Source organism: Phodopus roborovskii, unplaced genomic scaffold, assembly GCF_943737965.1.
Source record: "Phodopus roborovskii unplaced genomic scaffold, PHOROB, whole genome shotgun sequence".
Lineage (NCBI taxonomy): Eukaryota > Metazoa > Chordata > Mammalia > Rodentia > Cricetidae > Phodopus > Phodopus roborovskii.
Genome location: NW_026126407.1, coordinates 4,356,986 through 4,366,128, shown reverse-complemented (window position 1 = coordinate 4,366,128; position 9,143 = coordinate 4,356,986). Strand labels below are relative to the sequence as shown.

The 9,143-nt window shown below is 51.8% G+C and overlaps 1 protein-coding gene across 1 annotated transcript; it reads left to right on the top strand.

Annotated features, from left to right (window-relative positions):
- Positions 1-1,357: 1,357 nt before the first annotated feature.
- Positions 1,358-6,874, top strand: Slc46a1 (solute carrier family 46 member 1). Its single transcript, XM_051179863.1, has 5 exons — positions 1,358-1,586; positions 1,930-2,782; positions 4,587-4,670; positions 6,084-6,240; positions 6,725-6,874. The coding sequence occupies exons 1-5, from the start codon at positions 1,359-1,361 to the stop codon at positions 6,780-6,782; spliced, it is 1,380 nt and encodes a 459-aa protein (XP_051035820.1). The 5' UTR covers position 1,358; the 3' UTR covers positions 6,783-6,874.
- The last annotated feature ends 2,269 nt before the right edge of the window (positions 6,875-9,143 follow it).

Here is a 9,143-nt window from a genome sequence, read left to right as displayed (position 1 = left end):
CTCCAAGAATCAGGGCCCTGTAGGTCACACACGGGGCCTTGTTAGTCCTTGGGGACTTGGCTGACTCTGTCCCCACATGAGCACCATGAGCCCCTATTCCTACCCTTTAAAGCATCTGTCATGGTTGGACTCTACACTGATTACTCAGTCGGTTTTTGTCTCTCACTCCTAATCTAGAAGCTGCCAAGTGTGTGTGTGTGTGTGTGTGTGTGTGTGTGTGTGTGTGTGTGTGTGTTATTGTTGTCTGTTTCCTTCCAGGGCACCAGATGAATGAACGAAGAGATGGTGGAGGAGGGCTGTTACTGTGAATTCCTTTCTCACAGGCAATAAAACAGAAGCCCAGACAGACAGGAAGTCGGAGTGCTCAGCAAACAGGTGTCTGCTTTCTGGCTCAGTTTCTGCAACCCGGAGCACCCAAGAGCAAGGGACTGTACCCAGGGGCTTCAGCAGTCTCTTCATCTTGTCTCTGCTCCTCTGAGGGAACTGCAGACTCAGATCCCAGCCCTAGATGTGAAACTAGTTCCAGAAAAGGCTCCCAGGGCAGAAGCAGGGGCAAGGGACAGCACCTATTAGTTATTAACAGTAGCCGACAGCTATTAAGTATAATAGCAAGTGGGCACACCTTTAATCCCAGCACCCAGGAGCCTGAGGCAGGAGGCTAGCCTGGTCTGAAGCTATGTATAAACAATAATAGCACTTTTAAGGTACCAGATCTCATTGCTTTCCAAGACAAGATCTCACTATATAGCCTTGGTTGGCCAGGGATTTTCTGTGTAGACCAAGCTGCCTCTGCCTCCTGAGTGCTAGGTTTAAAAGTGTATTCCTGCCTGGCCTCCACGCAGTTTTTTTTCCAGCCCATGCCATCAGGTTCTGGCTGTCCTTGTACAACTGCAGATGCCACACAGCCACCATACCCAGCCTTGTGTTCCAGCCCTGCGTACCCATTGGTCTGAATTCCACATCTCTGGATTGGGATCATTAAATGGCTAGTCTATAAGGTTGCCACGAGATAATACACTCAGAATTTCTGGCCCCAGAGCAAAGTAAATGTTCAATAAATGTTAATTATTGATACTCTAATTATTCTTTTGAGTGTTCCTGGGCCCAGGAGGGAGGGCTGCAGCAAGGCAGTATCTTTGCGCTGTGTGAAGTGAGGTCACCCACAGGGATTCTAGCTGTACTACACCCAGCCTAGAGAACAGCAGCTGGCCAAAGTTTTGGAGGCTGAAGTCTCATGCTCCGCCCCTCCAGACTTTTAACAGCCAGAGGAGCGGGAGGCCCGCGCCGGCGCAGATAACACAGACTGGCCCAGGCCTTTCGCAGCGGGTTCCGAAGTGCCAGCCCCACTGCGTTCGGGCATGGAGGGGCGCGTGAGCCCCGTGGGCTCGTCCCACAGCATCCCCGCCGCGGGCGTGCTGTTCCGTGGCCCCGTAGAGCCTGTCGTCTTCCTGGCCAACTTTGCTCTGGTCCTGCAAGGCCCGCTCACCACGCAGTACCTGTGGCACCGATTCAGCACTGAGCTTGGCTACAATGGCACCCGCCACCGGGGGAACTGCGGGAACCAGAGCGCGGACCCCATCATGAAGGTAGCGGGAACCAGAGCAGCTGGGAACGCGGAGCACGGCACGGGGCGGGGCCTGCCGAAGATGGGGTCCCCGAGAGGGGACGCACGTGGCGTGGTGGGCAGGGCCAGCGCCAAAGGGCCCTATCCAGGCTGACGACAGCCTTGGGGTGCAGGGAGTCGGGCTAGAGAATGCCTGGCCTGGAGAGTTAATTTAAGACCAAGGGAATGCTTCTCCAGCGTCTGTTTTTACAAGTTCAACGAACATTCTAGGGCTCCAAAGTAAGGCCTCAACCCTGTAGCTCCCTGGATTCTGAAGGTAGCTAACCAAAGTGAGGGCCTGAGCCCTGGCGATTCTGTCTTTACAGGAAGTGGAGACCCTGACTTCCCACTGGACCCTCTACATGAACGTGGGAGGCTTTCTGGTGGGACTTTTCTGGTCCACCCTTCTGGGAGCCTGGAGTGACCGCGTGGGTCGCCGCCCACTGCTGGTGCTGTCCTCTCTTGGCCTGCTGGTCCAGGTCGTGGTGTACATCTTTGTGGTGCAGCTACAACTGCACGTCGGCTTCTTCGTGCTTGGCAGAGTTCTTTGTGCCCTTCTAGGAGACTTCAATGGCCTCCTGGCCGCTAGCTTTGCCTCTGTGGCAGATGTCAGCTCTAATCACAGTCGCACCTTCCGCATGGCTCTGCTGGAAGCATGCATTGGTGTGGCTGGGACCCTGGCAAGCCTTCTCGGGGGTCATTGGCTCCGGGCCCAGGGTTATGCCAACCCCTTCTGGCTGGCTTTGGCCCTGCTGATCGTCATGACCCTGTATGCAGCATTCTGTTTTGGTGAAACAGTAAAGGAGCCAAAGTCCACCAGGCTTTTCACTCTCCACCATCACCGAGCCATTGTCAAGCTGTATGTGGTCCCAGACCCAGAGAAGTCCAGGAAGCATATAGCCCTGTACTCATTGGCCATCTTCGTTGTGATCACTGTGCATTTTGGAGCTCAAGACATCCTGACACTCTATGAGCTGAGCACGCCCCTCTGCTGGGACTCCAAGCTGGTTGGCTATGGCTCCGCAGCCCAGCATCTACCCTACCTCACTAGCCTGGTAGGCCTAAAACTTCTGCAGTACTGCCTGGCAGACACCTGGGTGGCTGAGATTGGCCTGTCCTTCAATATCCTGGGCATGGTAGTCTTTGCATTTGCTACGACCACACCCCTCATGTTTACAGGTAAAGTGACAACACCCATCCATTCATTGCCCCCAAATGTCCTTCAGGCCTGTGTCTTTGGGCCCAGAGTTACACTCTCAGCCTGTTCAGAGGACAGACAACTGAGAATCCCCGGGGGGGGGGGGGAAATACCATGTCTGATAGAAAATATAGAGCTTCAGTAGCCAAAGTAATTAATACATGTTATCAACCACGAATGTTGTTAGGAATGTAGAGCAAAAGACAAAAGCATAGCTCATAAGCTAATTGCTTCACCCCTTGGCCTCCTATAGCTTGTTTACGGTGCTCTTAAGCAAAGTCCATGCTAGTTATTAATGTCTTGTTCCTTGGCTCTTGGATAAGAATCACAGGGCCTCCCTCCCTCAAGGATCTCATATGTTTAGAGACAGGCTTAGACTTGGCCAAAGATGACTTTGAACTTCTTCTGATCCGCCTGCCTTTACCTCCTAGATCCTAGAATCACATGCATTAATAACCTTACTCTACCTTCTTTTGCATTTATTGTTAATTTTGTTTGTTTTTTGTTTGTTTGTTTGCTTGTCTTTAAGACAGGATTTCTCTGTGTAGCTTTGGAGCCTATCCTGGCACTCGCTTTGTAGACCAGGATGGCCTCGAACTCACAGAGATCCACCTGCCTCTGCCTCCCAAGTGCTGGGATTAAAGGAGTGTGCCACCACTGCCTGGCTTTCTCTAAAATTTCTGCTGATTCATTTCATCTTCCTTCCGTTCCCCTTGCTGCTGGTCCCTTCCCTACTCACTGGCTAGAGAATGAAGAAGTTAACTTTATTTTAAAAAGGTGAATATTCTGCTAGAGACTGGAACTGCATTGTGCAGAGTCATCTGTTTGATAGCAGCAGCTGTGTTAACTCTGCTGCTAGACTGACAGTGAAGTCGAAGGGACTGGGGACCATTTCACCAAAGGCCACGGCCCTGGAAAGTGCTGAGATAAAGATGCTGAGCCAGACCCTCAGCAGAATCGCCTACATTTGTATGCCTAGAGGATGCCAGGAGCAAAGTAACTCACGTGCTATGCCCTCAATACATGCCCTTCACAGGTGTCACCCCTCATTCCAAGGTGGGCATAGCAGATTTCCATACACCCAGGGGCTTAAACAACAGAGAAACATGCTCTCAGTGCTACAGGCCAGAAGTCCAGGATCAGAGTTACTGGGCTGAAATCAGAACATCACAGGGGCACTGGGAGGGAAGCTGTATCCCATTTGCTTGAGGCTGCCGGTGGAAGGCCTCTGAGACTGGTCGCCTGGTAAAGGAGAGCCTCTCTTAAGGTCCTTCCTGATTGCACCTGTAAAGACTCATTTTCCTTAGAAGACAGTTCTCAGGTTTAGGGCCTGTCTTAGAGGCTGTTAGTCAATCCCCGACACTGTAGAACCATCTTCTGATAGAGACCTCTGGCTTTCCTGTTTCAGGCTAGGAGATGGGTTCAGGGAAGTCCATTAGACAAGGTCACACATACACTAAGTAAGGGTACCAGGGTTTGAACTCAGGGCCAACTCCAAAGCCCATGCTCACTTTCTGGGTCCTGGCATCTCCTTTCTAGTGCCAAGTGACCACCAAGGGTATTCCAATAAATCCATCGGTAGGGCTTAGCTCTCGTTTAGAAAGAGTGAGCAGATAGATGAGCCTGGAGAATACTGCTGTCCTTTCCTCTTGGGCCCAACGCCTGTCCCTCCTGGGCTGTATGTATGTATGTATGTATGTATGTATGTATGTATGACAGCTGTGCTGCTGTCAGATTCCTGCTGCTGTCCGTGGTCTCTTTCCTGACCAGTGTTTCTCTCTGCAGGGTATGGGTTGCTTTTCCTGTCATTGGTCACTACACCTATCATCCGGGCCAAGCTCTCCAAGTTGGTGGGCAAGTCAGAGCAGGGTGAGTATCAGGGTCAGTCTGTACCTGGTCCCTCATGTCCGATGTTGCCTGGATGGGCAGTTCTGGTCAAGGATGGACTGCCTTCTACCCTCACACCTGGAGGAGTAAGTAGCCAAGACAGATTCACACTGCCATGTGCTCAGAGCTGGCTAGAGGCGGATGCTGTGGGTTTTTGTACCACACAACTAAGGTTGCTATCAGTAGAGCATGATCAAGTTCTTTCTGAGTAACCACAGCAGAGTTTATCTCTTCAGACCTGTCTTTTTCATCTGAAAAGTGGGTGTGATAACACCAGTGTTTCCTGCTGGGGTCAGAGTATACCAGCCTGGAGGTAATTAACAACCTGTGCCATAGATGAAGAAGCAGAGGGCTAGAGGGTTAAATTGAGTTCTTCAAGGTTGCACAGTAAATAATGGGATGGGGGTTCATGCATATGTATTTGTGTTCACATATATGTGGCGTCGGTGTCTTGAGGAAAATGGAGTCTTTCACTTGGGCAGTCTCATGGATTTCCTGTCTCCACCTCTCAAGCACTGGGATTACAGGTGCCCGCCACTCTCACCTAAGTTTCATGTGGGTGCAGGGCATCCGAACTCTGGTCCTCATGGTAACATAGCAAGTGCTTCATCCACTCATCGAGCTACACACACACACACACACACACACACACACACACACACACACACACACACACGAATGAATGTAATAATCCTTGTGATCCCAGCATTTGAGGCTGAGGCAGGAGGATTGCAGTGTAAGGGCCACCTGAGCCACATAGGAGACCATTTCTTAAACCAAACTGGGGCTGCAGAGATGGCTCAGTAGTTAAGAACACTGGCTGCTCTTCCAAAGGACCTGGGTTCGAGTGCCACGTGATGACTCACAACCATCTGTAATTCCAGTTCCAGATATTCTGACGCCCTTCTCTCGTTTCCAAGGGCACCAGGCATGCACATGGCACAGAAGCTTACATGCAGGCAAAACACCCATACACAAGCCAGACGTTGGTGGCAGCACTCCCAGCACTCCAGAGGCAGAGGCAGGTGAATCTCTGTGAGTTCCAGGCCAGCCTGGTCTACAGAGTGAGTTCCAGGACAGGCTCCAAAGCAATATAGAGAAACCCTGTCTCGAAAAACCAAAACAAACAAAAAACCACTCATATGCATTAAATAAAGTGATAATTTTTTTTTAAAGTGAAAAGTACCACACAGGCTTTTCTGGGAATTTAATAAGTTAACAGCTATGTATCTAATAGCCCCTCTGCCAGGCGCTTCCCATATATAGCTTCATTGCATCTTTACAGGTAAGGGTGACCAAATGTCTCACCCCAGATCATGCAGCTATGATGTGACACTGCCCTCATTTGACCCTGGGTTTTTCCAACCGTGAAGCATGGTATTTATTCCCTCACAGGAGCTCTCTTTTCTGCGGTGGCCTGTGTGAATAGCTTGGCCATGCTGACGGCCTCTGGCATCTTCAACTCACTCTACCCAGCCACTCTGAACTTCATGAAGGGCTTCCCCTTCCTCCTGGGAGCTGGCCTCCTCTTCATCCCGGCCATTCTGATTGGGTAATGGAGGGCCCTGACCTTGCTTGCTCCTTGTGGTGTCTTACTCTCCTAGAGGCTTCCTCTTTCCCCCAACTAAAAATGGCAGCTTTGCTCCTGGAGCGCTTGTCCTTTAGGTCTGTCATCCAGAACTGACCTTACCCCATGCAGGTGGGTGCCTGATCCTATCTCCAGAGGGAGGTGAATGGACATGTGGCCAGGGGCCAAGCTAATACTACTAGACAAGGCTGTGTCCTGCCCTCTCCATCAGGCCCCCTCAGCCTATCCCATCCCCATGTTGCAGCAAGGACCGCAGTGGACAAACTGTTAATAGAAAGAGAGCTTACTTGGCTACTTGTGGCTGACCCTAGAACAGAAGAGTTCTCCTGTCGGCTTGGGAGGGGAGGCACCTGCAGCTGCCCACCTAAGTCAGTCCCATGTCACCTTTCCAGACTGGGGTTGGGGACTCCCCATGCCAATTCTGAACCATCTCTCTGGTCTCTCGCAGAGTCCTGGAGAAGGCTTATCCAAGCCCTGAATTCCAGCAGTTTTCTCAGAGTTCCTGATCTGCCAGAAGCCATGAGGAACGGTGGACCTGCCCCAGCTGGCCTTCTGAAGGCAATACTCACTTTTGACTGGTCAAGCCAGTTATGGACTGCACCTGGTCTCCCACTGAGCCAGCCCCTGCATAGGATCTGTAGTCTAACCAGGACAGGCCCACTCAGGGCAGGCTGCAGGGGGTCATCTGAGGCAAGGGTGTCTTCTCCCTGTAAGCCATTCATCATTTAGAAGCTTCCAGAGTGAAGGAAATGGCACCTCAGGGACCAAGTTAAGCATGAGACCTAACCTCTCCCTCAGGCCCATGACTAGGTCCCTGACATGTGCAATGACCTCCAGTCACCCCAATGATAAGTATGATACTGGTTGAGAATCAGCCCTCGACCTCAGCCTACTCTCCCTCCACCTCAGCCTACCCACCCTTGACCCAGTAAATCATTTGAGTCAGACTGAAGAGTCACTGGGCTTTGGGCCTTTCTGTCTTCTTGCTTGTGGCCTGTTTGTTACAGACACCAGCAGCTGCTGGTCCGGAGTTCTTGAGTTGCCTGTGGGATTAGAACCTGGCATGCTCCAAGCTCCAGCTCTCTAAGCTGCTGAGGGGTAAAAGGCGTGTGAGGCCTTAACAGAGCAGTAGAGACACTTGGACCCGAGCGTGGTGGCTCCTTTCTGTGGGATCTCTTTTGGCTGCCTTTTGGCCCTCCCATGAATATCTGAGCAGGTGCTGAGCAGGGCCATGCACTGAGGTCATCCTCCCTGCTTCCATGAGTGAGTGGGGGTTGGAAAGACCTGGGCACATAGCTCAAAGGCAGACCTGACCTATTGTGAAGCCACTGTTTTGGGGAACTGGCAGTCTTCTCCAATCCAACCCACAGTGGGAGTTTTGTGATTCTTCAAACCAGAACTATCGGTGAGAGCTAGACCCTGCATCTGCACCTACCCACCTACCCTGCAAGGCAGTTTCCCTGCTGGAAACCATGCAGGTGAAAGAGAAGTCTCCCAGGGAAACTTCTGCTGCCACACTCCTGCCTCACTGCCCCTCCCCCTCTGGAGATGGAAACTAAGCAAGAAGTAGCCTTCCACTGACCCTACCATTGTGAGACTGTGAGGAGGGAAAAGCTCCGCTCTGGAACCTTGATCTTGAATAAACCTAGTGAAAACTGGGTCAGCAGTCTGCCCAAACTATCTGGTTACAAGGGCCACACCTAATTGGATGTAGGGAAGCACAGTGGTTAGATGCTCTAGATCCCCTCTGCCTTCATACATCCAGGGATGAGATGCCTAGTGAAGGATGAACCAAGGGCTGGATTCTCGCCCTCTTAATGTCCCTGAACAGTTCATTGCCCACTAGAGAGGGGTAGGTGGTGTAACTAGTGACTACCCTGACTCATCCCCAGCCTGGGGGCAGCAGCTACATAGCCCAGACAGGCAGAAAACCCTGAACCCACAGACCGTGCAAGCTCAGGCAGCTTGAAGGCTACTGAGGAGCCTGTCTTGAGGTCGCTGTGGTCAGCCATGATTGGTAGAAGTCAAGGCCCACTCGCTGTCTCTGTATACATTCTGAGGTGTGTGTTACCACAGAGCATAGTGCCTCGCTAGAAGAAGCTTGATGCCTATATCCTGGCTGAGACCAAAGGCTGTGCTCTGGTTCCCCAGGAAGACCAGTAGGGATAGGTCAACAGAAGGCCAGACTGGAGGTAGTAGTGACATGTGTCCCAACAGGGACCTCTGGAGAGTGTGCACTGAAGATAGACAGAACGTTTCCCCAGGGGGAACTCATACACTGTATTGTCATTGACTTTGTCATCAAGGGCACCATTCCATCTGCCTCACCTCAGAACAGGATGTAGGGTTGGCACTGGTGACAGGACCAGAACTACAGATAGTCACAGCCAGAGGCTAGCCACGACCTTTGGAAGATGGGGTCATTGTCAGGAGGGACAGTGGAAGGGAGGTGTCCCTAAGCCTGCAGAGAGAGTCCTTTGGCTTTCTAACAGTGGCAATTAGGCAAGGAACCTGGCCAGCTCCAGAAAAGGTGTGACCAACCACACTGCCCCCCAGAAGTCAGTTGCAGGATGGTACCAGCTGACTCCAAGCTGAACCTGGGTATTGGCAAGAGCTGACCTTCTTGCCCTCCTTGTCCAGTGGAGAGGGATATGGGACAGTCCTGCCCAGTTATTTCAGTATGCTCCTGCTTGGCCTTTTGGCTAAGACCCACCCTGTACAGCTAAGTTCTTTGGGGCCAGGGAGAGGCTGCTACCCAGCTTGGGCCCACAGTCTCTAGGATGAGTCTCAGGAGAACAGGTCTGGACACTGTGATGCTGAGTGCCACCAATGACTTGGGGACCTAGGCCTATCAGTCAGCCACTCTT

What these genes read in the sequence shown, in the direction of transcription:
- Slc46a1 (XM_051179863.1), top strand. Translation starts at nt 1,359, where the DNA reads ATGGAGGGGCGCGTGAGCCCCGTGGGCTCGTCCCACAGCATCCCCGCC. An exon ending in GCGCGGACCCCATCATGAAG is followed by an intron (nt 1,587 to 1,929) that starts GTAGCGGGAACC and finishes CTGTCTTTACAG; the next exon opens with GAAGTGGAGACCCTGACTTC. An exon ending in CACACCCCTCATGTTTACAG is followed by an intron (nt 2,783 to 4,586) that starts GTAAAGTGACAA and finishes TTCTCTCTGCAG; the next exon opens with GGTATGGGTTGCTTTTCCTG.